General features: G+C 39.6%; 2 protein-coding genes across 12 annotated transcripts in view; both read left to right on the top strand.

The window, feature by feature from the left end:
* Window positions 1-486: 486 nt before the first annotated feature.
* Window positions 487-27690, top strand: timmdc1 (translocase of inner mitochondrial membrane domain containing 1). Of its 6 annotated transcripts, none has more exons than XM_054799743.1 (9): window positions 494-660; window positions 2224-2508; window positions 2592-2757; window positions 4066-4154; window positions 6731-6798; window positions 10824-10902; window positions 12184-12294; window positions 12363-12544; window positions 27626-27690. In XM_054799743.1, exons 2-8 carry the CDS (start codon window positions 2231-2233, stop codon window positions 12511-12513), a joined length of 942 nt encoding a protein of 313 aa, XP_054655718.1. In that variant the 5' UTR covers window positions 494-660; window positions 2224-2230; the 3' UTR covers window positions 12514-12544; window positions 27626-27690. The 6 variants fall into 6 exon arrangements, with proteins under 6 accessions (XP_054655707.1, XP_054655731.1, XP_054655718.1 ...); XM_054799753.1 differs by having other exon boundaries at window positions 27629-27645; XM_054799732.1 differs by lacking the exon at window positions 27626-27690 and having other exon boundaries at window positions 487-511; window positions 12363-12513.
* LOC129194389 (ATP-binding cassette sub-family C member 4-like) overlaps window positions 12530-27690 on the top strand; it is a 65651-nt gene continuing 50490 nt past the window's right edge. For 4 of the 6 annotated variants that reach the window (XR_008573755.1, XM_054799608.1, XM_054799597.1 and 1 more), the window contains exons 1-2: window positions 12638-12811; window positions 27629-27690. Coding sequence is in view for 5 of the 6 variants with exons in the window: in XM_054799608.1 (XP_054655583.1) it covers window positions 12638-12811; window positions 27629-27690 (236 nt within the window). In the remaining variant the exon portion in view is untranslated. Of the gene's footprint in view, window positions 12545-12580; window positions 12812-27628 lie in introns of those variants that run through there. The other 2 variants (XM_054799632.1, XM_054799623.1) reach the window with 2 other exon arrangements.

Raw genomic sequence — 27690 nt, 5'->3', positions numbered from 1 at the left:
ACTTTTCCACCTACTAATTTTACAAAAATTACAAATTTATTTTGTTTCGTTTCCCATAAAATAAGTTAAAAAAAATAACTTTTTTTTTAATTACAGCTGTTTTTTTCCCTTTCTTTCTGGGTTTTTTTAGATTTTTTTTAAAACTATTGTTTGACTTCATTCCCATAGTATAACTTCCCCTTACCTAATTTTACAAAAAATGCTAATTAATTTTGTTTTGTTTCCCTTAATAGTGTGACTTTAAAAGATTTTTCTGTAATATTTCATCTCTGTGCGATGAAAATGACACAATTTTTCCTCATAATATTACGTGTTTATTCTCGTAAAGTTGCGACTTTTTTATTGTTTGAATACAGTTTAGTTCCCCGAATATTTGGACTTTTATACTCATAGAATTACAGCTATTTTTTTCTATTTCTTCTGGGGTTTTTTATTTGAATTGTACCGTAATGGAGATAGTCCTCCACCACACGGGGGCGCTGTGGACTGGAGGTGTCGCTGTATGGACACGGTAAGAGGTCGACAAGCGAGGACAACGATGACAACTTAATTTCATATACGAGTTTCGGCGTTAAATGACACGAATTAATTACGTCTGTCGTTGATAGAAGGTTTTTTTTCAAGTGACTGGGATTTTGAGTTTTGACCTGCACCCTGATGGTAAGTTCAACTGTTGGACATCGAACCGAATAAGGAGCTTCCGGTGGCTAACGCTAGTGAGCAAGACAAATCTTACTCGTCTAAACGTAACGAATATTATGAAATACTGGATCCAAATACAGTTTAGACGCACTGTTCCAGTCATGCCATTACAATATTGACTGTAGCGTTTTAGCCAGAAAATGCAGCCAGTTAGGTGAGTCACACTTCACACGCGCTAGCCAGTCTGGGTTTGTCCACTGCAGCCATACGGCGATGTCGCCGCCATATTGGATGTGTCAAGGCTGCTCTGTACACAAGTACAGGTAAATATACTTGCTGTTATAAAGCGACTTTCTACAAAGAAATTGAAGTTAATGCCGCTCTTTTTTTACATTCATACACGCGCTAATATACTTGGGAAACAGTTGGGCACCAACAATTTGAGAAGATCAAATACATTTTTGATGCCTTACTCTTTCCCATGTATATTAATGCGTGTGTGAATGTATAAACGATAAAAAATAATGAAATAATTTATGAAAGAAGTCGTGTTCATTTACAACGCAGACTTGACATATCCAATATGGCGGCGACGTTGACGTATGGCTCAGTGCTCGATGCGGCGTCTATCTATGTCAATGGTCTAACAATGTCAGCATAGTCCCTGACGAGAAAATGTAAACAAGTTATGCTGCCTCGCAGCAATATTCTTGTGTATAGCTTTTAGGTTTTTTTACTCCACCGTATAAACATGTAAGGTGAATCGTTCACTAGTGTGATTGTGATTTCATCAGCCAGTCCTGTGATTGACAGGTGTTAGCATGCGACCATGCTAACCGTGATACGTGCATCTAAGATGTGTTAAGGAGCAGAGTTAGCATTCCATCCACCACGACACAAACAGTCCCATTGTCACGTGTTTATGAGCTAGGCCAAACAGGTAGCGCCAACTCTGAAAATAAAAAAGTTAGTGAAATAATTTTAAAAAGTTAGTGCCACATTAAAAAAAAAAAATGTAAACAAAAAAGTGAGTTCCAAGTCTCAAGCATAATTTTAAAAAGGCAGCAAAAAAGCCAAAGCTAAAGAAAAATATGTTTAAAAAAGCTAGTGCCAAATCTAAACCAAACAAGTAGCACAACATGTACATCATTTAAAAATGCTAGTGCCTAAAAAAAAGTTTAAAAATGTAGTGCCAAACATTAAAAAAAAACTAAAAAAGAAATTAAAGCAAAAGGGTAGTGCCAAATCTAAAACATATATTCAAAAATATGGCACCAAATCTTAAAAAAAAAACACAAAAAAAACGTAAGGCCAGATGTACATTTGTGGTGGACTGCCAGAAATGCAATGAGTGTATAGGGAAGAGTGAGTTAGTAGTGAAGATGGAGGTGTAGTCGCATAGTTTAGTGTAGTGGATGAACTGAATGAAAGAGTTTACAAAGGGCACCACGTGAAAACTGCTTATTGATTTGGACAAGGGCTGTGCTGTGCGCCAGCCAGGCTTTGTGTTTGTTTTGAGGGGGAAGTGGAGGCTGCGGTGGTCAGCTGTTAAGCCATGTGTTTGTTCCTCTGTGACGCCAGCTGAAGCATGATGCATCCAGAGCAGACCACAACAGGCTTCACCCTTTGGAGACAAGTGGCAGAGTGTGGCCCCAGGGGCCTACTGCGGGGTCTGATCTGGACTTCCAGGCCTCCTTGCCTCAGCGCCCTGCTCCCCAGGGTCCATGCATCTGACATGGCTTCTGCCCAGCCTGTACAGACGCCCTCTTGTCCCTCCTCCGCCGGTGCTGCTCCTGCACACGCCCTGACAGCCAGCACCATGCCAAACACTGGCTGGGACCGCATTAAGGATCTTTTTCAGAGAGAGTCAGTAGCTTCTAGATTTGCCTTATTCTTATGCACTGTTGGCACATTAAGCTCCTTTTCCTTGTTTAACCATCTTCCATCAGTGCAAGCCACAGCTACTCAGAGGAGGTGACCAATGTGGTCAAAAGCGGAATTGTTGCTGCCATCATAGGCTTCATCTACGGAGGCCTGCCGGCGGCTCGCCACGCCAAGCAGAGGTACATCCAAATGAGCCAGGCAGAACTCTACACCAGTCGTGTAGAAGCAGTGGTAAGCTAACCCGCCAGATGATGTTGACGCTAGCTAGTCTTGCAGTTGGACACTCCAGGCCTCGTCTGCACAGTCTGTGTGTAAAAATCATGAACAGAAGCAGTGATAGATGTCCATGCTACACACATCAGAGCCTTGACGGATTCTTCTGATAGATGTTCATGCTATACACATCAGAGTCTTGAAGGATTGTGGTTCAGTCTTCCTGCAGAGCATCTTTCTGACCCCCTCACAGCTTCATGACCTCAAGCTCTGTTCAGGGGTGTCCAAACGTTTTCCATTGAGAGCCATATATTGAAAAATGAAAGGATGCTAACAAGTTAAATATATTTCAAGAAAAAAACTGCATTACAGCATTGGTGAAAAAAAAATATTTTATTTATTACTACTATATTCTTTTGAAAAAAAAAATCCTTTTTTCCTCGTTGGAATACAACTTTTTTCTCATAATATTTGGACGTAAGGCATATTTTTTTTGTTACTGCTCTTCATGACTTTTTCCCCAACCAAATGTTTCCAAAACAACAAGTTTAGTTTAGTTTTTAAAATACAAACACATTCTTTCTTGAATATTTCAACTCTATGCAACTGAAATGATATTATTTTTCCTCATAAAAAAAAAAGGTATTTAGGTTTATTATGGTCAGATTGTGCCTTTTTTCCTTGTTAGAACACAACTTTTATTTGTAATATTTTGGCATCCATCCATTTTCTATGCCGCTTCTCCCCATTAGGGTTGCGGGGGTATGCTGGAGCCTATCCCATAATATTGTAACTTTTTCCCCAACATAATCTTCTAAAAATGACCTCTCTTTTTTTTTTGTTTTGTTTTGTTTCTCATAACATTGCGGCTTTAAAACACTCTGCTACTAAAATGACATTATTTTTCCTCCTTACGGGTTTATTCTCATAAAATTGCAGCTTTTTTTTCCTTGTTATGTTCACTTTATTCTCGTAAAAATTACAACAGTTTTTTCCATTTCTGCTGCTGCTTGTTTTTTTGCACGATTACTGCTGAAGTTTGCATTTTTGCTGTTTGTTTTGGTTTTCATATTAAATGGTATTTTTAGAACGAACTCCTGCTCTCCTTCCTGTGCAGAAGGTGTCCGTCTACATCTGCAGTTGAGCTGAGGAGGCTTTGGTGGGCACTGCTTCCTCTTTAAGAGGCGTCCAGCGGTGTTTCAGAACCCAACGTTAAAAGCATCCAAAAGAATACATACCTTGAATTCAGAATTGCTTTTGTTCCAATGGAAAGCAAGCATTATGAGACAGATGATTGGTGATTTTTCTCATTCTGTGTCCAAGCAGCGCTCGGCCCACAACGCAGCTGTCCGTGGTTTTGTGCGATACGGGAGCCGATGGAGCTGGAGAGTGGCCGCATTTGTCACCCTGTTCAAGTAAGCTTTCACATGAGTTCATTTTCTTATTTGACCCATTACCCCGCACGCATAAAGTGAAAATAATCCGAGAAAACAGAATCTATATCAAAATATTGAGGAAAAATAACATTTTACTACAATTAAAAATACATTCTTTTTTCAAAGTTGGAATGTTGTAACAAAACAAAAAAACCAACAACAAATAAAGTTGTAATTTTTGGGAAAATTAGGTTGGGGAAAAAGCCATAATATTATAGAAATAAAGGCAAAATATTATGAGAATAAGATCTACAAGAAGGAATTTGAAGTGGTTGAAGAAAACAAAAAGAGCAGAAATGGAAATAATTTATTCTCACTTTATGAGAATCAAGTCAAAATATTATAATATAAAAATAATGAAAGTCATATTAAATAGTAGAAGTATTTGGAAAATGAACAAATAAATCAGCAGTAAAAATGGTCAAATCAGCAGAAAATTTACAAGAGAAAAATGTTGTAATCCAACCAGAGAAAGCCACCATTTTACAAGAACACGGTCATCGTACTGTGAGGAAAAATACTGACATTTTACAACTAGTTCAAATATTAAATAAGTTTTGTTTTTTTATTTGAACTTTTTAAACTCAAAATATTATGGAAAACCAAAGAACGAATAAAGTTGTCATTTTTGGGAAATTAGGTTGTAATATTATGGGAATGAAGCAAAAATATAATTAGGAGGAAATGTACAAGAAAAAGGTTGAAATAGTAAAAAAAAATAAAAACAAGAGCAGAAATGAAAAAAACAAAAAAAATAGCTGCCATTTTATGAGAATAAAGTTATATTCTAATGAGAAAAAAGTTGACATATTAGAATAAGTTCGTAATTTTTTTAACGTGTAATCATTTTAGTAGCGTAGAGTTGAAATGGTCAAGAACAAAATACATCATTTAAAAAAAAAAGTCATAATATGAAAAACTAAACAATGAATAAAGTTGTAATTTTTTTTTTTAACTGTGCAGCAGAAGAAGTTTTAATGTGCGAATAAAGTAAAGATAATATGAGAATACAGTTCATTACAAGAAGAAAGTTGAACTATTTGGACAATTACATCTAAAAAAACAGCTGAAATGGAAGAAACAGCTTTAATGTTATGAGAATAAAGTCAAAATATTAACACACAAAGTCTATCTGAGAATAAAATCATCATATTGTAAAAATAATAATAATAATAATTTTAGTAGTGTAGAGTTGAAATATTAAAGAAGATATTTTTTTAAAAGTTGTAATGTTATGATAACCAAAATAAAATGAAATTACAATTTTTGTAGAGGGGGTCTCAAACTCTATTTCACTGGGGGCCAGTGGAGGTAGAAGCTGGGTGAGGCTGTGCCGCATCAAGTATTTGGAGTAGGGCTGGGAATCTCAGGGTACATCACGATGCGATGCAATTCACAATACATGGCTCACCTTCCCGGTCCATGTGATAACACCACTGTTAGTTCAGTGTTGGTGTTTACTTGCCCCTGGAAGTATGGAAGTAACACTGAGCTTGCCCGGATGTTGCAGGCTGCAGCTACACTACTCTTTGATGTCCAGTCGCAGGCCACAAGATACGATTTGGTGGGCCGTGAATGGCCCGCGGGACATGAGTTTGAGACCCCTGCTCTAGCTGTTAAATAACACCCCTATAGTCACCTTTATACTCCTATCACCCAATATAGTAGACATAGTAAGAGAACATAAGACATATTCGGCATAATAAACCTGTTTGCCACCTTCTAAATTCGCATTTTAACATTAGAGCCCTCTAGACATGACATAACACCCCTATAGTCACCTTTACACCCCTATGACCCAATATAGTAGACATAATAAGAGAAAATAAGACTTGTGCTCATGTATGTTGCTATAAAAGTGTTCTGGTGCTAGGAGAGCAGAGTAGTGGGTAGACAGGAAGTGATATCCGGGGTTCGGAGTACAGATTTAGCTTGGTGTTGTGACATCACTCAAAGCAGCAGTAAAAAAGCCTGTTGTTGTGCTGATCATTAGTGACACCTAGTGGCCAGTGCAGAATACTAATATGACAACGTCTTTCAATGCTCAGTGCCTTCAATTGGTCTTCATTTAGACCAGGGGTCACCAACGTTTTTCCTTGTGGGAGCTACTTTTACCAAATTAAAATGGCCAAGAGCTACTGTACTAATTTTTGTAACATTTATTTTCAGAGCTTATTTTAAACTCAAACAAAGCGAATATGCTTGTTTTACCAGAACATGAACAAAATGCTGGTGTCCACAACTCACATTTTGTATTTCACAATGCATTTCTTTCTACTGTCCTTTCATTATTAACTGAAAACCTGAATGAAAAGCAGGCTTGCGGGCACCTCATGTGGTCGTGGGGGGCTACCTGGTGCCCGCGGGCACCACGTTGGTGATCTCTGATTTTGACATTTTAATGCTTCACCTTTGCATCAATATGCATATATTTTGACAAGTCATACGTATGTCATCACAGCTTTCACATGTGCAATATGTATTTTTGTTTTGATAGTCTTCTTATTTATTTTTTTTTTTTTTATGTCCATCACGTTCCTCTGCCCCGCCTCCAGTTCTGTCAGCACAGGCCTGTCGGTTTACCGGGACAAATACACCCTGAGCAGTTTTGCAGCAGCTGGAGGTGAGTCCATGGAGTCATACCTGTTGTTGTTGTTGTTGTTGTTCACATTGATTGTACTAGCAGGGCCTTGTAATAACATACATTGGACATGTAACATCACACAATGATGATGTGTGACCAAGTTGTGTTATGAGGTGTCTTACCAAACACTTCCATTATGATGTGTTTATTAGTGAGGAACTGTGGGGAGCCATGAATCAGGAAAAAACTAAATGACATGCCAAATTGATCTATATGCGCACGCACGTGCGTGCGCGTGTGTACACACGTGAAAAATTCCCGACAATGTGCAACCTTCTGCACGCTCCACTCCTCCACTCTCTCAAGTCCTCCTTCCTATCATGTACAGGTAGGATCTTTCTTATCAAATGCACTTCTGCCACCTTGTGGCCGCTTTATGTTTTACAACTGCCCTGAAGTGAAGCACATTAGTGGGGGGGGGGGGGGGGGGAGGGGGGGGGGGGGTCATCACCTCTTTTTGCCTCTCACGCAAAAAACCGCAAATGTCGTATAAATACGTTGTTGGCGTTATAACAAGGTAGAAATACGTCTTTGGTATTGAGTAAGTGAAATGAATGAATGGGAAACATCGCTGGGGATGTTTGCTCAGGTAGTCTAGCGCAGCGTGTACAAACCTTTTCCCACGACGGGGGTGGAAAAATGAAAGTATGCAACTTTGCCACTTTCATATTTTGTAAAATATGCTGCAAAGTCATAGTTCAAGAAAAAAGCGCATCTCAGCTTTGTCATATTGATGAAAAATTCACATCAACTTCACTCTTTGCTCCTTTTTACACATTTTTGTTTTACTTTCCAAATATTTCAACTTCCTCTTCTCACAATATTATGACTTTATTCCAGTATTATGACGACTTTATTTGGAAGAAATTCCAAAACAAGACCCAATTGATGAAGGGAATGATATTATTGATAGGAATCTTAATTCTATGTTTCTCACTATTGTAACCAAAAAGGAGATCACTGACATTGTTAACCATTTTAAGGCTAAAACATCAACTGATTGTCATGGAATGGAAATGGAAACACTTAAAAGGGTCATCAGTGAGATCGCAGACCCGTTAACATATATTAGTAACTTATCTTTTCAGACTGGAATATTTCCAAGCAAAATGAGAACAGCCAAGGTGGTTCCAATTTTCAAAAAAGGAGACAAACACCAATTTACAAATTATCGGCCAGTTTCCTTGTTACCACAAGTCTCTAAAATTGTTATATTTAATAATAGGTTGGACAAATGTATTTAAGAATGAATTATTTGCTAGCAGTCAATATGGTTACAGAGCCAACATTTCAACTTCTATGGCACTGATGGAAATCACGGAGGAAATCACTACTGCTATGGACAACAGAAGATGTGCAGCAGCTGTATTCATGGATCTGACAAAAGCCTTCAATACAATTAACCACAATATCTTAATTTCAAAATTCGAAAGGTACGGAATTATAGGATTAGTTTTGAATTGGGTTAAAAGCTATCTAGCAAAGAGGAAACAATTTGTAAAGCTAGGAGAATACACATCTGGGAGTTTACACACCACGTGTGGAGTACCCCAGGAGTCCACACTGGGACCAAAACTGTTTATTTTGTATATCAACGACATTTGTAAAGTAACAAAGGACTTAAAATTGGTCTTATTTGCGGATGATACCACCACTTTTTGTTCTGGTGAAAGCACACAAGAACTCATTGAAAAGGTCAAGGATGAAATGGTTAAATTAAAGTCATGGTTTGACAGGAACAGATTATCCCTGAACTTAAGTAAAACTAAAATAATGCTATTTGGAAATGGCAGAAGGGAGATGTACGACCAAATACAAATTAATGGAGTGGACATTGAAAAAGAGGAAGAATATAAATTCCTCGGGGTTATAATAGATGAAAAAATGAGTTGGAAATCTCATATTAGAAATATACAACAAAAGGTGAATAAAGCAAAATATGTTCTTGACCAAAAATCACTCCACACTCCGTACTGTTCCTTAGTATTAGCATATTTAATGTATTGTTTGGAGATATGGGGAAATAATTACAAAAGCAATCTTCACTCACTCACTGTACTGCAAAAAAGATGGTGAGGATCATTCATAATGCCAAGTAGAGACAATATACAAACCTTTATTTTTTAATATATATCACATATTAGTGAGGATCATTCATAATACCAAGTATAGACAACATACAAACCCTTTATTTTTAAAATCGCAGATATTAAAATTTGCAGATTTAGTACACTTTCAAACCGCTAGAATAATAATTAATAATAACTCGTTACCCAAAAACCTCGTACAGTATTTCTCAATCAGAGAGATGAAATATGATCTTAGAGGAAAATTAAACTTAAAATCTTAGAGGGAAATTAAACCCACACACGGGAATGCCACAGCATTCCTGTATGTGGAATTAAATGATGGAACGGATTGAGTAAGGAACTCAAAGTACAGAGATGAGCAAATTTAAAAAACAATACAAGCAGTTGGTGTTTTCTAAATACAAGGCAGAAGAGTCTTGATCATCACAATGATGTTCTGTCAGGTTTATTATTTTTTGTTTTGTTTAAAAAAGAAAAAGTTTTGTTCTTTATTCATATTTATTTTTAATATTTATTATTATTATTATTATTATTATATTTTTTGAGGGGGGGGGGGCTTACCGTTATGTATTATTCTGACTATCACAGAAAACATGACATGGAATGCAGGAAGTGAACAACATGTACTGTACTAGATGTAGAATAGATGGGGGGGTAGGATTAAATAAGATTTGCTTCTTCCTACTCCTTTTGGACATGTGGAACTGTGAAAAAATGATTCATGAGATGTATTCCATTGGAACCTTCATGTTCAAATAAACTAAACCAAACCAAACTTTATTCCCATATTATGACGGCTTTATTCCCGTAATATGACGACTTTATTCCCATAATATGACTTTATTCCTGTAGTATGACTTTTTTCCAATATGCCAACTTTATTCACATAATATGACCTTATTCCCGTATTATTATTACTTTATTCCCATAATATGACAACTTTATTCCCGTATTATTATGACTTTATTCCCATAATATGACAACTTTATTCCCGTATTATTATGACTTTATTCCCATATGACAACTTTATTCCCATAATATGACAACTTTATTCCCGTATTATGTTGACTTTATTCCCGTATTATGACGACTCTATTCCCGTATTATGACAACTCTATTCCCGGGTTATGACAACTCTATTCCCGTAATATGACGACTTTATTCCCATACTATTATCACTTTATACCCATAATGACAACGTTATTCCCATATTATGACTTTATTCCCGTATTATTATGACTTTATTCCCATAATATTATGACTTTATTCCTGTATTACTATGACTTTATTCCGGTATTATCACTTTATTCCGGTATTATTATGGCTTTATTCCCATAATGACAATTTTATTCCCGTATTATGACATTATTCCCGTATTATTATGGCTTTAATCCCATAATATGACAACTTTATTCCCGTAATATGACAACTTTATTCCCGTATTATTATGACTTTATTCCCATAATATGACAACTTTATTCCCGTATTATTATGACTTTATTCCCATATTATTATGACTTTATACCCGTATTATTATGACTTTATTCCCATAATATAACAACTTTATTCCCGTATTATTATGACTTTATTCTCGAATTATTATGACTTTATTCCCATAATGACAACTTTATACCCGTATTATGACTTTATTCCCATAATATGACAACTTTATTCCCGTATTATTATGACTTTATTCCCATAATATGACAGCTTTATTCCCGTATTATTATGACTGTATTCCCATAATATTTTGACTTTTATTTTATGGAAGGATGATGATGGCCTACAGGCTGTTGCTAAAGGCAGCGTCCATAAGTAACGTTTGTACCCTCCATCACTGTTGTCACTGTTGCCTGCGCCTTCAGTCATGAGCCCCAATAATCAAAGTATGTGTGCGTGCGTGTGCATGTGTAGCTGTGACCGGAGGTCTCTTCAGAGTGAACCTGGGCGTGCGAGGTCTGGTGGCGGGCAGCATCATTGGAGCGGTGTTGGGGTAAGCGGCCTGCCATCCTTTCCTCATCGTTTATTCTTGCATGTTCACCGCGCTTGAGAGCAGTGAGCACTCTAGGCAGCCAGCCAACTGCGCCCCTTCCAGCTAAGATACCCCAACCCCAAATCCAACCCTATGCTGGCTGCCAGAGGCGCTCACGTGCATGAAGTGGTGCTGTGCTTTGGCTAATCGAGCAGAGGGGCACAGCAAAACTTGGACGTTTTGGAAAAGTCACGTTGTGGAAAAACCTATACTATGGGAATAAAGTCCTAATATCAGGAGAAGAAAATTGACTAGAAGAAAGTTGAAATAGTTGGAAAATGAACACCAAAAAACAACAGCAGAAACGGAAAAAACTGCTGTCATTTTACAGGAAGAAAGTCAAAATAACAGAAAAAAAGTTGTATTCTCATGAGGAAAACTTAACTTAACGATTATGAGTGAAAATAATAATTACTTTTAGATTACAAGAATCAAACAAAACAAAAAAATAAATTTGTATTTTTTGAAAAATTACATCACGGACCAGTTATAATATTATGGGACTAAAGTGAAAATATCACAGGAACAAAGTCATAATGATGAGAAGAAAAAGTTGAAATAGTTGGAAAATGAAAAGCAAAAACTAACAGCAGAAATGGAAAAAACTGCTGTCATTCCACAAGAATAATGTCACAATATGAAGAGAAAAAAGTTTTATTCTAACAACAAAAATGTCCTAGTTATACAAGAATAAAGCGGTAATACTATGAGGAAAAATAATGTCATTTTAGTAGCAAAGAGTTTAAATGTGCAAGAATTTTTTTTTTATTTGAAGTTGTAATGTTATGATCAACAAAACAAAATGAAGTTGGGGAAAACGTATAATGTTACAAGTATAAAGTAAAAATAATATGGGAATACAGTCATCATTACGAGAAGAAAATTTTGGGAAAAAAACTGTAAATGCTGTTTTTAACATCATTAGAGCCCTCTAGGCGTGAAATAACATCCCTATAGTCACATTTACACTCCTATTACCCAATATAGTAGACATAATAAAAGGAAATAAGACATATTAGGCATAATAAACCTGTTTAACACCTTCTAAAAGTAAAAATGTCATTTTAGCAGTATAGAGGAGACAAAAATACTGTAATGTACTAACTGGGCACACCTTAAGCATGCTGCATGACTCTTGCGGACGTGTTGATGGATTCCCAGATGTCAGTGTAGGAAAACCCATCATATGCAGGAGGTGTGGAGTGTGGTGCGTATGGAAATGCAAATGGATAATCTTTATAGGATTCCAACGGGCGTGCTGATCCTCGGCATGAACGCGCTGACAGGAGAAAGCGTGCGAGAAAGGAGGCGGCAAGAGCGTGAGGACATGCATGAACTCAAAGTTGAAGAGTGGTGAGTTGGATCACGGAAATACGACGGAGATCACCTCTGGTCTTTACCGCGTCTTCTTTCTTCTCCAGGACGGCGCGACTTCACCTGACGGACGAGCTGATCGGCAATCTAAACACAGGCTCGGGGATGGAGGAGAGCAAAAAGGACGTGGAGAGGATCCGGGAGCTGCTGGGTTCAAGGCAGAATGAGGATGTAGGTCAGGACTCCAGCAGCCAATGACAGTGGAGCTGCTTCCTGACGGACACTGAAGGTACCACTTCACAGAACACATTTGGATCTGCACAACCTCCTTCCACTCTTGGCTACTTAGTTGAAATATTGTACATATTTCAAGCCAATAAACATGGTAAGCACGAGCATCAACATCTCTACTGTTTCTATGTGCTCGCATACGTGGAATTCAAAACACGCCACCTTGCTGTCATTTCTTAATTTCAACTGTTTTTCTTGCTTTTATTTTCATCACGGCTGCAAAATAAGCCACAATGGCGCCAAAGAAAGTCGCAAGTGGCAGAAGGTGAGAAACACTATTGAATTCAATAAATAATTCAGAAATAACCATACTTTTTTATTGGATTAGATTGAAGCAACCCCTTTCAAAGGACACTGGACAATATATGAGTTATGTATACTACTGTACCTGTATATACATGGGCTTTATTATATTCATTTTGCCTTTGACACATCTCAAGTGAGCAGATTTGGAAAATATGCTTTTCTTCATTTTTCTTAAGCCGCTGTATCTCCCAGGGGAGGCTCACCTGACAATTTCAAAAGCCCCGACATTATATATTTGCACAACTCCTGTACAAAGTCCACAAAAGCCACAATTAAGTCCTAGTGAACATACCTTCCAGGAAAATGACTTTTTTCTGGACTTGAGTAAAGGGCTGAAACTTGTCTCTATTGTTTGACAACCACAAATGTGCTTAACTATACAAAGTAAAAGTACAAGCACAAAGTAAAAGTCTTGTTCAAGAGCAGTCAAGTTGAACTTTTTTAAAGTGTATGTAGGCGTAGTCCAACATAAATAGAATGGCTTACAACAAATGCAAAACAAAGCACTTTCACTTATCTTTCTTAATCGTTTGGAACACAATGTCGCATAAGTCACGCCAATTTTAAATAAATACATTAACACCGATCGTTGTCCACAGAGCTTGTAACTTCCTGTTTACATTGCCAAACAACCAATAGCACGCCTTCTTCCTCTTCTTTGGATTGATTGGTGCGTGGCGTCATAGTACTTCTCCGCAGTCATTGGCTGCCGACCAAAAAGCTCGCTGGTAGTGTATCAGAGCAAAAGTGTCCACTTTCTTTCTTTTAAAAGTTACTAATAGAGATAAATTAGGATAAGCGGCATAGAAAAAAAAGGATGGATGGACTAACAGCGATGGTAAAATACAAACATGACAACAATGACTGTGTTTGTGTTGCCTTAGCTTAACATGAATAGAATAGAAAAAAAATATACATGATATGCTATAGGCTATGCTATAGGCTGTAACAAATGTAAAATAATATACTTTCACAATCAGATAAATCATAGCAATTGTAAATGCATATATTAAAATAGATCGTTGTCGGTGGAGCTTGTAACTTCCTGTTTACATTGCCGCCTCACACAAACAACCAATCACACATCGCCTTTTTCCTGTTCTCCGCATTGATTGGTGCGCAGCATCATAGTACTTCTGGCAGCTATTGGCTGCCGAAAAAACTCAGCGTATTGACGATGCTCGTTGGAAGTGTATAAGAGTGAAAGTATCCACTTTCTTTTAAAAAAAGGTTACTAACAGAGATCGTGAAATACAAACATGACAACAGCGAGTGTGTGTGTGTGTGTGTAGCCTTAGGTCAACGTAAATAGAAAATACACAGCTCAAAAAAATTAGAGGAACACTTGGAAAACATATCAGATCTAAACTGGGGGGAAAATGATCTTGAATAAGTTTCCTTATAATAAGTGGGTGATGTATTAGTAACAAAATGATGCCACATCATTTGATAGAAATGAAAATGATCACCCTATAGAGGTGGGAAATCAAAGACACCCCAAAAATGAAAGTGAAAAAATGATGCAGCACACTGGTCCATTTAGCTAAAATGTCATAGTAGCAACTCAAAATGATTCTCAGTAGTTTGTGTGGCCCCCACGTGCTTGTACGCATGCCTGACAACGTCGGGGCATGCTCCTAATGAGACTACGGATGGTGTCCTGATCTCCTCCCAGATCTGGACCAGGGCATCACTGCGGTACATGGACGCATGGAGGAGATTCCAGGAAACAGGTAGTTACTCCAGGAGAGCTGCACAGGGCCATAGAAGGTCCTTCAACCCTCAGCAGGATCGGTATCTGCTCCTTTGTGCAAGGAGGAACAGGATGAGCACTGCCAGAGCCCTACAAAATGACCTCCAGCAGGCTACTGGTGTGAATGTTTCTGACCAAACAATCAGAAACAGGCTCCATGAAGGTGGCCTGAGGGCCCGACGTCCTGTAGTGGGCCCTGTGCTCACTGCCCAGCACCGTAGAGCTCGATTGGCATTTGCCATAGACAACCAGAATTGGCAACTACACCACTGGTGCCCTGTGCTCTTCCCTGATCAGAGCAAGTTCAACCTGAGCACATGCGACAGACGTGAAAGGGTCTGGAGATGCCGTGGAGAACGTTATGCTGCCTGCAACATCATTCAGCATGACCGGTTTGGTGGTGGGTCAGTGATGGTCTGGGGAGGCATATCCCTGGAAGGACGCACAGACCTCTACAGGTTAGATAATGGCACCCTGACTGCTATTAGGTATCGGGATGAAATCCTTGGACCCATTGTCAGAACCTACGCTGGTGCACTGGGACCTGGGTTCCTCCTGGTCCACGACAATGCCCGACCTCATGTGACTAGTGTATGCAGATAGTTCCTGGAGGATGAAGGAATTGATACCATTGACTGGCCCCCACGTTCACCTGACCTAAACCCAATAAAACACCTCTGGGACATTATGTTTTGGTCCATCCGGCACCGCCAGGTTGCTCCTCAGACTGTCCAGGAGCTCATTGATGCCCCGGTCCAGATCTGCGACCATCCGTAGTCTCATTAGGAGCATGCCCCGACATTGTCAGGCACGCGTACAAGCACGTGGGAGCCACACAAACTACTGAGAATCATTTTGACTTACTATTATGACATTTTGGCAAAATGGACCAGTTTGCTGCATCATTTTTTCACTTTCATTTTTGGGGTGTCTTTGATTTCCCCCCTCTATAGGGTGATCATTTTCATTTCTATCAAATGATGTGGCATCATTTTGTTACTAATACATCACCCACTTATTATCAGGAAAGATATTCAACATCATTTTCCCCCCAGTTTAGATCTGATGTGTTTTCGAAGTGTTCCTCTAATTTTTTTGAGCAGGATATACAGGGTCAGGCAAAATGATCTGACACATTTGCAGGTTAAATAAAAGGCAAATAAATTAAAGAAACAAAAAAAGTGTTTATTTTGGAAAAGTACATATAATGCCATTCTGTTTCATGATGTTTCAAAATGAAATCAGTCAAATGGGATCCATTATTGTCCACACACTCAATGCAGATCCAGTAGCTGTGAAGTTGGTGACCATAACAAGATGGTGTTTGGAGCTGGTAGGGATCACGTCAACCACTATTGTAGTAGTAGTACTTTATTAATCCCACAGCAGGGAAATTCATCTGTTACAGCAGCAAGCAAGATACACAAGTAAAGAATGCATAGTCATTGACAATGCATGCAATGCATAGACATAGTGAATAAAAAATGGTTCAGGTGTTGTAGAGCCTGATAGCAGTCGGTATGAAGGACCTGCGGAACCTCTCCTTCTTACACCGTGGGTGTAACAGTCTGCTGCTGAAGGAGCTGCCCAGGGAAACAACAGTGTCATGTAGCGGGTGAGAGGTGTTGTCCATGATGGATGTCAGCTTAGCCAACATCCTTCTCTCCCCCACTTCCTCCACGGAGTCCAAAGGACCGTCCAGGACAGAGCTAGCTCGCCTGATCAGTCTATTTATCCTGCTCCTGTCCCTGTCCGTGCTGCCCCCTCTCCAGCAGCCCACAGCGTAGAAGATGGCTGAGGCCACCACAGAGTCATAGAAGGTCCGTAAGAGAGTCCTGCACACACCAAAGGACCTCAGTCTCCTCAGCAGGTGGAGGCGACTCTGGCCCTTCTTGTAGAGGGCGTGGGTGTTGACGGACCAGTCCAGTTTGTTGGTAAGGTGAACACCCAGGAATTTGTAGCTGTCTACCAACTCTATGTCCGCTCCCTGGATGTTCACCGGTGTGAAGTGGGATGTTTTCCTCTGGAAGTTAATGATCATCTCCTTTGTCTTGCTGGTGTTGAGTTGCAGCTGGTTAAGCTCACTCCAGCTGACAAAGTCCCTGATGACCGTCCTGTATTCCAGATCATTCCCCTCCGAAACACAACCAACAATGGCTGTGTCGTCGGAGAACTTCTGGATGTGACACTGTGTGGAGTTGTGTGTGAAGTCCGAGGTGTAGAGGGTGAAGAGGAAAGGGGAGAGCACCGTACCCTGAGGGGCACCTGTGCTGCAGAGCACCATGTCAGACACACAGTGACGGAGCCTCACATACTGTGGTCTGTTGGCGAGGTAGTCTAAAATCCATGCAGTCAGTTGTTGGTCCACTCCCACACTCTCCATCTTCACTCTGAGTAGTGACGGCTGGATGGTGTTAAAGGCACTGGAGAAGTCAAAAAACATGACCCTCACAGCGCTCCCGCTGTCCTCCAGGTGTAGTAGTGATCTGTGCAGCAGGTAGATCACTGCGTCGTCTACTCCGATCCTAGGCCGGTAAGCAAACTGCAGGGGGTCCAGCTGAGTGCCCACCAGGGGTCGCAGGTGCTGCAGGATAATCCTCTCCATGGTCTTCATCAGGTGAGAGGTCAAGGCAACAGGCCTGAAGTGGTTAGGCTCTTGGGACGTGGTGTCTTTGGTATCGGGACCACACAGGAGGTCTTCCACAGGGCCGGGACTTTCTCCAGGCTGAGGCTGAGATTGAACAAGTGCCTTAACACTCCACAGAGCTGGTCAGCACAGTCCTTGATGATTCTTGGGCTGATGCCGTCCGGTCCCGGGGCCTTCCTTGCCTTGATCTTCTTTAGTTGACTTCTCACCTGATCATCAGTTATGGAGAGGGGGGTAGAGGATGGCTGGGATGTGGATGTAGGGGTGAAGAGTGGTGAGTGGGTAGGGGATGGAGGGGGGGCAGACTCAAATCTGTTGAAAAACAGATTGAGCTCATCTGCCCAGATTTTGTCCCCACTGGCTTGGTCTCTCCCCACTCCTTTACCATGGCCTGTGATGGTCTGCAGGCCTCTCCAGACTTCCCTGGCATTATTCTGCTCCAGCCGCTTCTCCAGTTTCCTCCTGTAGCAGTCCTTCCCCTTCCTGATCTTATGCCGGGGTTCCCTCTGGACTCTGCGCAGCTCCTCCTTGTCCCCCAAGTTGAAGACCCTCTTCTTCTTGTTCAGCAGGGCCTTGATCTCAGAGGTCATCCAGGGTTTGTTGTTGGGAAAACACCGCACCACCTTGGAGGGCACAGTGTTCTCCACACAGAAGTTGATATAGTCTGTGATGCAGTGCGTCATGCTGTCAATGTCACTGCCATGTGCACTACAGAGTGCTTCCCAGTCTGTTGTCTGGAAGCAGTCTCTGAGCCTAGCACTGCTCTCCTCAGACCACTGCTTCACAGGCCTCTTCACAGGGGGTTGTCTATTCACTACTGGAGTGTAGTCTGTGACGAGATGGACGAGGTTGTGATCAGAACGACCCAGCGGGGGGAGGGGGGTTGAGGTGTATGCATCCTTGATGTTTGCATACAAGAGGTCCAACGTTTTATTGTCTCTAGTGTGGCATTTGACATACTGGGTGAAGGTGGGAAAAGCAGAGGACAGGGAAGCATGATTGAAGTCACCGGAGATGAGGAGGAGGGATTGGGGGTGCTGGTTCTGAAGTTGAGAGACGATGGTGTGGGTCTGCTCTATAGCTGCAGCAGCGACCGCTGAGGAGGGGATGTACACAGTCATAGCAATAACATGTGAAAACTCCCTCGGAAGGTAGTACGGCCGCATGCTAACCGCTAACAGTTCCACGTCTCTGGTGCACAGTTGCTCCTTCACACAGATGTGTCCCAGGTGGCACCATCTATCATTCACAAACACAGCAATTCCCCCTCCCTTCTTCTTACCGCTCTCCGTTGCATTCCTGTCCGCTCGTACCAACTGGAATCCGTCCAGTGCGACATGTGAATCCGGAGAAAGCTCACTCAGCCACGTCTCCGTGAAGCACATGAGGCTGCATTCCCGTTACTCCCTCTGCAGTCGGGTCAGCGCCGTTAGCTCTTCCATCTTGTTGGGGAGAGATCTTACGTTCCCCATGATGACAGACGGTAGACATGGCTTGTACCGTCTTTTCCGCTTCTTACACTTCACTCCCGACCTGCATCCTCTTCTCCTCCTCTGCAGCTCCTTGGGGATCTCCGGCCTCTCCACGCAGAGAGGGGGTGTGTGGCACAGGGCTAACAGCTGATCCCGGGTGTAAACAATGGAGCCTTGGTTGAATGGGGAGCTGTGGCTGAAGAGGTTTCCCACAGTTGAACTGAAAAGTTCAGAGCATCAAGGCGCAGATTACAAAAGTAACAATATGAACCTCCATCGCTGCACACTCGACAAAATGCGACCAAAAAAAAAGTAAAAAGAAAACTAAAATACTATACAAAACCCTAAAAGGTGGAAGAAAAGTACAGAGCTGCTGTAACTGGCAGCCACTCAAGCGGCGCCATTTTGAAAAAAAGTTTTGAAGTGCAAACGGAACGCTCGTTGTGTTGCAGTTACAGATTCGTTTGTTTTGATAAACGTTTCCACAATGAAAGCGCGATGCTCACCAGTCCAATTCATGGCAGCAACTGAAAAAGAAACCAAAAACAATGGCATTATAAAGAAACAAAGCAAAATGGCATTATATGAAAAAATGGCATTATATGTACTTTTCGAAAATAAATATTTTTTTTGTTTCTTTACTTTATTTGCCTTTTATTAAACCTACAAATGTGTCAGATCATTTTTGCCTGACTCTGTATATGTGCTATAGGCTATATCAAATGTAAAATAAAGTACTTTCACTTATCTTTGTTAAGTGGACGGTTTGGAACACAACAACCTCAATGTCAAATAAATTGCTGACTAATAATCAGATAAATCACGGCATTCGTAAATAAATACATTAAAACAGATCGTTGTCCGCGGAGCTTGGAACTTCCTGTTTACGTTGTCTCGTCACACAAACAACCAATCACACGCCTTGTTCTTCCTCTTCGCATTGATTGGTGCGCGGAATCCTCTCGCAGCCATTGGCTGCCGGAAAAAACCGAAAAGCAACGAGTAGTGGCCATGCTCGTTGGAAGTGTATCGGAGTGAAAGTATCCACTTTTTCCTTTAAAAAAGGTGTTAACGAAGGTAGTAAAATACAAACATGACACCAGTGACAGGAAAGCAGCAAGTTTAATCAACACATTTCCATGTTAATATGCTTTGTGATTGTATGCAACATTACAATTGTAAGTCGTGTTTGTGCAATTCGTCATGAAAAGCAGCTCTCACGTAATTAATGTGCTGAAGGAGTCGAGTTGAGTGAATGTGTTGATTTAATATGGGCTATAGCTCCCTCTGGTGGCGTCTGTGTGACGCTGCATTTGCGCCCGAGCTTGTTATCGTTGCACTTTATTTATTAGCTTTCAGCTAAAGGTGGATCGAACATGTTATGGATACATTTCCACTATCTATGTTGTTGTCAGTCAGACTCGGTGCACTTATCTGTTAAGTTTTCTTATAACGTGACAGAAACGTTGAAGGGTTTGGACTTCGGTTGCATGTAATACAATACAAAGTACAAAGTCTACCAGTGCAATGGTTTCTGGTGACATTTCTACCATATATGATCCACCATTTTGACGTCAAGGTTATTCGTACAGCGCCTTTGAAAACAACCAAAGCGCCAGACACCTTTTCAAAACATCCCAAGCAATACACACCTTAATTCAACCAGGCCTGTCCACACTTTCCACAAGCAAAAATGAAAGGGTGCAACCTTGCCACTTTCATATTTTGGCAAATATAAGAATTTCTTTCTTGTACTTTCACGACTTTGAAAATTTTGATTTATTTCTTGAATATTTCAACTCCGTGCTACTAAAATGACTGATTATTTTTCCTCAAAGATTTTTTTACATTTCTGCTCCGTTTTTTTTTTATTATTTTTTTTAGCCAATTTTGCAACTATTTCAACTTTGTTCTTGTACATTTTTTATCACAATTAGGACTTTATTGCTAAAACATTATGACTTTATTCTGTCAGGTTCAAACTCCTGTGACGCTTGTAAAACACAGCAAAATTGCAGAAGAGACAAGACAACAAGCGTATCTTTTTTTACTCGCGAGGAAAGCGGAGGAACGTACCAGAGTTACTTTCCCATACCGCTCTGAATACACCCTCCAAAAACCTCTCTCTTTATTTTCTGTTGGGCGTTCCCTAGTTACAGGAGAGTTCAGCTTCTCAAGGAAGGGGCCTACTACAGCTGGACTCTGTGTCTTTGTTTGGCTGTGTGTGTGTGTGTGTGTGTGAGTTGTTATCATACATGTGTGGTTAAATCACTTTTCTAACATCACAGGATATGAACAGGAGCAGAAGAGTATCTTGGCCTTGAGCAACTCAAACTCCCCCACTTCTGAGTCACACAAGACTGGTCTTTTGTTCTTCTAACACGGGGCCTGCTCGCTCCTTTCTGTGCATAAGAGTACATTAATACACAAACAATAGTATTTCTACAAAAAGGGGTGATAACTTACATACACGTACAGTATATACAGATCCTTTCCAAAAAATTAGAATGTCATGGAAAAGTTGTTTAATTTCCATAATTCCATTCAAAAAGTAAAACTTTCATAGATTATAGATTCAGGGCCTACAATTGAAACGATTTCAAGTATTTATTTGTTTATTTTTACATAATTTGGGCTTCCAGCTCATTAAACCCACGAAAACAGGAATTCCAAAAATTAGCATACTGTGAAGAAATCAGCCCAAATTTTGCAGGGCATGAATGTTTTAAACTGAGTGTCACACACTAATCATCTACTAAAGTCAAATCACCTGCACAGGCTTCCCCAGGTGTCATTAAATTGCTTCAGTTTGGTTCAATTGTCTCAGTTGGGTTCAATACGGGGAAGACTGCAGACATGACAACTGGCCAGAAGACCATCATTGATACCCTCCATAGGACGGGTAAGCCACAAAAGTTCTTAGCTAAGGAGGCTGGTTGTTCACAGAGTGCTGTGTCCAAGCATATCAATGGAAAGTCTAGAGGAAGGGCAAAATGTGGCAGGAGAAGATGCACCAGCAAAAGAGATGACCGTGGGCTTCAGCGGATTATCAAACAGGGAAGATTCAAGAATCTGGCAGAGATCCAGAAAGAGTGGAATGAGGCATTCAGACGCATCCGGGAGATGGGCTACAACTGTCGGGTTCCTCGGGTCAAGCCACTTCTGAACCTGAGCCAACGTAGGAAGCGTCTCCACTGGGCCAAGGAGAAGAAGGACTGGACTGTTGGCCAGTGGTCCAAGGTCCTCATGATTTGGGGAGCAATGTCCGGTGCAGGTGTTGGTAAACTCTGCTTTCTTAAATCCAAGGTCACCCCAACAGTCTACCAGAATGTTTTAGAGGACTTCATGATTCCTTCTGCTGAGGATCTGTATGGAGATGCAGATTTCATCTTCCAGCAGGACCTGGCCCCTGCCCATACCGCCAAAGGCACCAAAACCTGGTTTGATGCCCATGCCATCACAGTGCTTGACTGGCCAGCCAACTCACCGGACCTAAACCCCATTGAGAATCTATGGGGTATTCTCAAGAGGAAAATGAGGGGCACCAGACCCAACAACAAAGAAGAGCTGACAGCAAGCATCAAGGACATCTGGGCTTCCATAACTCCCAGGCAATGCCACAGGCTGATTGCTTCAATGCCACGTGGCATCAAGGCAGTGATTAAGGCAAAGGGATTCCCAACCAAGTATTGAAGATTGACATATCGTTTTGAAAGTACCATATTTTGATTGATTTGATGTGATCGTAAATTCTTTCTTTTTTTTCCTGCAAAAACTGAGAAGTAAATGGTGATTTCTTCACAGTATTCAAATTTTTTGAATTCCTGTTTTCGTGGGTTTTATGAGCTGGAAGCCCAAATTACGTAAAAATAAACAAATAAATACTTGAAATCGTTTAAATTGTGGGCCCTGAATCTATAATCTATGAAAGTTTTACTTTTTGAATGGAATTATGGAAATTAAACAACTTTTCCATGACATTCTAATTTTTTGGAAAGGGTCTGTACATTTCTCTAACATATTCCTATATTATTATGACTTTATTCCCATAATATTGTGACTTTGGGCATGCAATTTAGGGCATCTTAAATAGTATTATAAAGAACAAGATTAAGAAAGCAGACTACCCCCACTATTTCATGGTTGGAAACACGAATAGGAATGACATGAAAGAGCTACTTGAAATGTTTAACAATTATTTTGTAAATATTGGACCAAAACTGGAAGAAGAAATTCCAAAACAAGACCCAATTGATGAAGGGAATGATATCATTGATAGGAATCTTAATTCTATGTTTCTCACTGTTGGAACCAAAAAGGAGATCACTGACATTGTTAACCATTTTAAGGCTAAAACATCAACTGATTGTCATGGAATGGAAATGGAAACAATTAAAAGGGTCATCAATGAGATCGCAGACCCGTTAACATATATTAGTAACTTATCTTTTCAGACTGGAATATTTCCAAGAAAAATGAGAACAGCCAAGGTGGTTCCAATTTTCAAAAAAGGAGACAAACACCAATTTACAAATTATCGGCCAGTTTCCTTGTTACCACAAGTCTCTAAAATTGTTATATTTAATAATAGGTTGGACAAATTTATTAATAAGAATGAATTATTTGCTAGCAGTCAATATGGATACAGAGCCAACATTTCAACTTCTATGGCACTGATGGAAATCACGGAGGAAATCACTACTGCTATGGACAACAGAAGATGTGCAGCAGCTGTATTCATGGATCTGACAAAAGCCTTCAATACAATTAACCACAATATCTTAATTTCAAAATTCGAAAGGTACGGAATTATAGGATTAGTTTTGAATTGGGTTAAAAGCTATCTAGCAAAGAGGAAACAATTTGTAAAGCTAGGAGAATACACATCTGGGAGTTTACACACCACGTGTGGAGTACCCCAGGAGTCCACACTGGGACCAAAACTGTTTATTTTGTATATCAACGTTATTGTAAAGTAACAAAGGACTTAAAATTGGTCTTATTTGCGGATGATACCACCACTTTTTGTTCTGGTGAAAGCACACAAGAACTCATTGAAAAGGTCAAGGATGAAATGGTTAAATTAAAGTCATGGTTTGACAGGAACAGATTATCCCTGAACTTAAGTAAAACTAAAATAATGCTATTTGGAAATGGCAGAAGGGAGATGTACGACCAAATACAAATTAATGGAGTGGACATTGAAAAAGAGGAAGAATATAAATTCCTCGGGGTTATAATAGATGAAAAAATGAGTTGGAAATCTCATATTAGAAATATACAACAAAAGGTGAATAAAGCAAAATATGTTCTTGACCAAAAATCACTCCACACTCCGTACTGTTCCTTAGTATTAGCATATTTAATGTATTGTTTGGAGATATGGGGAAATAATTACAAAAGCAATCTTTACTCACTCACTGTACTGCAAAAAAGATGGTGAGGATCATTCATAATAAAAAAAAGTTTTGTTCTTTATTCATATTTATTTTAAATATTTATTTCTATTTAATTATTATTATTAATATTATTATTATTATATATATATATATATATACAGTCAAACCTGTCTTAGCGGCCACCTTTATAGAACGGCCGCCTGCCTATAGCAGCCACTGAAAAATCCCCCGCAGCAAATGTACATGTTATAGACCCTGTGTATAGCAGTCACCTGTCCAACGCGGCCAGCGGCCACCCATTTTGTCTCCCTTGGTCAATATCTGACCGCATATAGCGGCCAAATTACCGACTCAAGTAGAAGCTTCATGCACGAAAAAGTTTTGTTTTTCAATCAATGAAGCTGTCGTGTGTAGACTTTAATTACTGAGTCCTAGCTCAGTCACAATCATTCACAAGATCCACACAAACTGTCAGTTGTTCCACATAAAAAAGCCGTCTTCTTTTGAGCTTGCTATTTCCTGGTCAAACATGTAACTTTAAGAGCATTTGCACCAAAACATTACCGCAAAGTATGCTGGGAACAGGACGTGCTCCCAGCGACGCTACAATAAAAAAAAACCTACGCTAGCATGCATGCGGCAGCGGGAGCAAAACTGAGTTGGGTTGTACTTAATTGAAGTATTTTAGAATGTACTCACGTTATTTTTCATCAATCCTCATCCACAAATCCATCAAAGTCCTCATCTTCTGTATTCGACACAAACAAAGCCGTCTTCTTTTCCGTTCGCTACTAGTCTGTTAACTTGTCAGTGTTATTCAGCTCCGAAGCAAAGAAGGAAACTTCTCCTGTTGCTTCTGCCAACTTTATTTATTGAACGCGGCCACCAGACAGCAGCTCAGAACACACACACATCTCTCAGCATCGTCTCTCCTTCCTGCTTGCCCACAAGGCAAAGGTTAAACAAGCCCCACTACATAGCTGTCCAGCCAATGCCTGTAAGAAATGACACCGTTTATTTCCTGGTGTGCACTGGTCAATACTGTAATGCCGCTTGTTGTGGGGAAGGAGAGACTCACGTCGCCGATGCACTTTAATGGCTTTGTTAACAGCGGAGAACACTGCAGGACTTTACATCCACGCCAACATAAACACACTTCCCAACTCTCTCCAAACTCACAGCTAGCACTGAGCCTAGCTCTCCTGCTCGGGACGCCCACCGTCACTTCCTGATGAACTAAAGCTGTAATGACACTCTGCCGTATAAAAAGTAAAATATTAAAAACAAGCGTAAGACATTACTAGCACAGCTTTGTTCTGTGGGTGGTGGATATATTCTATCAGTTATTATTAAGCCTCTAGCTTCCTTTTAGTAAGTAAAAACCTTGGCTATGATTGCACTACATTGTCATGTAGACCTACAAGGAACACTTGGAAGAACAAGAGGTGAATAAATGTATTGCAACTGATGTGAAACTGATGAGGGGTAGGATTAAATAAGCTTTGCTTCTTCCTACTCCTTTTGGACATGTGGAACTGTCAAAGAATGATTCATGAGATGTATTCCATTGGAACCTTCATGTTCAAATAAACTCAACCAAACCAAACCAAACCAAACTTTATTCCCATAATATTGTGAATTTATTCCCATAATATTGGGACTTTATTCCTATAATAGTATGACTTTATTCCTATAATAGTATGACTTTATTCTCGGAATATTATGACTTTATTCCTGTAATATTGTGACTTTATTCCCACAATATTAGAAGTTTTTCTCCAGCCTAGTTTTCCAACTATATTTGTATTGTATTGTATGTATTGTATGTACTTTATTTATCCCACAGCGGGGAAATTTACTTGTTACAGCAGCAAGCAAGCAAGACAAGTAAGAGAACAGTAAAGTAAAGTAAAGTACATTTTGTTTGTAATAATAGTACGACTTTGGAAAAATAAACCATATTTTTTCTTGAATATTTCAACTCTGTCCTACTAAAGTGTTATTTTCCCCCTGTAATGTTACCAGTTTATTCTTGTAAATTTGCGACTTTTCTCTCATTAGAATATGACCTTTTTCTTTTAATATTTGGTCTTTATTCTTGGAAAATTACAGCTGTTTTTTTTCCCCCTTTCTGCTCCTGCTTTTTAAAAATAATTATTATTTTACTGCACGTGTCAGTTTGGAGTCTGCTCGTCTGGACCTCGCACTCTCTAACAGGCGCCGGTCACGTGACCTGCGTGGTGTGCAAAACAAGCAAATGAGGTGGAAGCGGCGCATGAGGAGATTTCCAAACACTAAGCTGACTTGTAGCGGGAGAGAGCTGCCGGTGTGCACGCGCACTGTACAGCAGCCGCAGGAGGACTGTTCAAGGCCCGAGCAGAGGAGATCTTATGAAAGAATTCTGGCTTCCTTGGGGTGGGGGTGGGGGTGGGTAGGGGCATGCCTTGACCTTCCCAAGGAGACGGAGCTCAATCAAAGCTCTCTCCTTATCTGCTTTCAAGGTTAAAAGAAGGAAAAACAAAGCGGGAGGACCTTCGTGGACCAACTGCAAACATCCACAGTCCATACGTACATCATACAGTACCACATCCCATCAACATGTACACTATACAGTATATACACAACAAGGTCATCATCATGCATTCATCAAAACTCACAAAGCATGCATTCAATCATCAGTCATTACGATGGAATCCTTCATTATTGAAACAATGACTGATATACCGGATCAAATGATGAAAAGAATGGTTCATGGATAAGTACGAGTAAATTATACTTTCAATATTTCATGTTTTTTAAAAACAATTATTACAATCACATCATTTTGAACATGAAACACTGGATTAAAAATGTAATTACTGCTATGCGGTAGATTCTAATAGAAAGAAAAAATATTCAAATGAATGACCATATTCACAAGAAGAAAAAAAAGTAATTTATTCCATAATGAATGATTTTAAAAACTATCATTGCAGTTGTCAATAATTACAATTAAATCATTTTGAAAATGAAAAAAGTTGATAAAAAATACAATTACTAAGATGCAGTACATTCAAATTTTAATCAAATGAAGATATTAACAAGAAAAGCATGATTTATAAATAAATACAAATAATACTTTCAATTAGTTTTCAAAAACTACAATTAAAATGAAAGTCCAAATACTATGTACGTTCTAATATGAATCAAATATGTTAAAATGATTTTATATTCACAAGAAAAGAATGATTCAGCAATAGATATAAATAAATTAGTAATGCGTTCAATGATTAATGATTAAAAAAACAATAATTACTTTAAAATCATCGTCATTATACAAATGAAAACGAATTGACCATGTTAAATGGGTGAAATATATGAAATGTTGTTATTCGTGTTGTACGGTATATTCTAATATCAATGAAATATCAGTAAATAAATCCATATATATATATATATATATGATATGATATGATGTCATAGGATATAAGATATGCTGTTTAATGTTCTGCTTCTTTTCAAGCAGCTAGGAGGTGTCTTCTTCCGTCCTTCCTGTTGGAACATTCATTTCAACTCGTTTATGTACAG

The sequence above is a fragment of the Dunckerocampus dactyliophorus genome, chromosome 1 (genome assembly GCF_027744805.1).
Source record: "Dunckerocampus dactyliophorus isolate RoL2022-P2 chromosome 1, RoL_Ddac_1.1, whole genome shotgun sequence".
NCBI lineage: Eukaryota > Metazoa > Chordata > Actinopteri > Syngnathiformes > Syngnathidae > Dunckerocampus > Dunckerocampus dactyliophorus.
The sequence above is the reverse complement of the archived record's forward strand: the minus strand, read 5'-3'. Positions and strand labels throughout refer to the sequence as shown.

Bases quoted from the DNA above. Each gene is read 5' to 3' on its own strand.
- timmdc1 (XM_054799743.1), top strand. From the start codon at position 2,231: ATGATGCATCCAGAGCAGACCACAACAGGCTTCACCCTTTGGAGACAA. The intron at 2,509-2,591 runs GTCAGTAGCTTC...ATCTTCCATCAG, and splicing joins AAGGATCTTTTTCAGAGAGA to TGCAAGCCACAGCTACTCAG. The intron at 6,799-10,823 runs GTGAGTCCATGG...GTGCATGTGTAG, and splicing joins CAGTTTTGCAGCAGCTGGAG to CTGTGACCGGAGGTCTCTTC.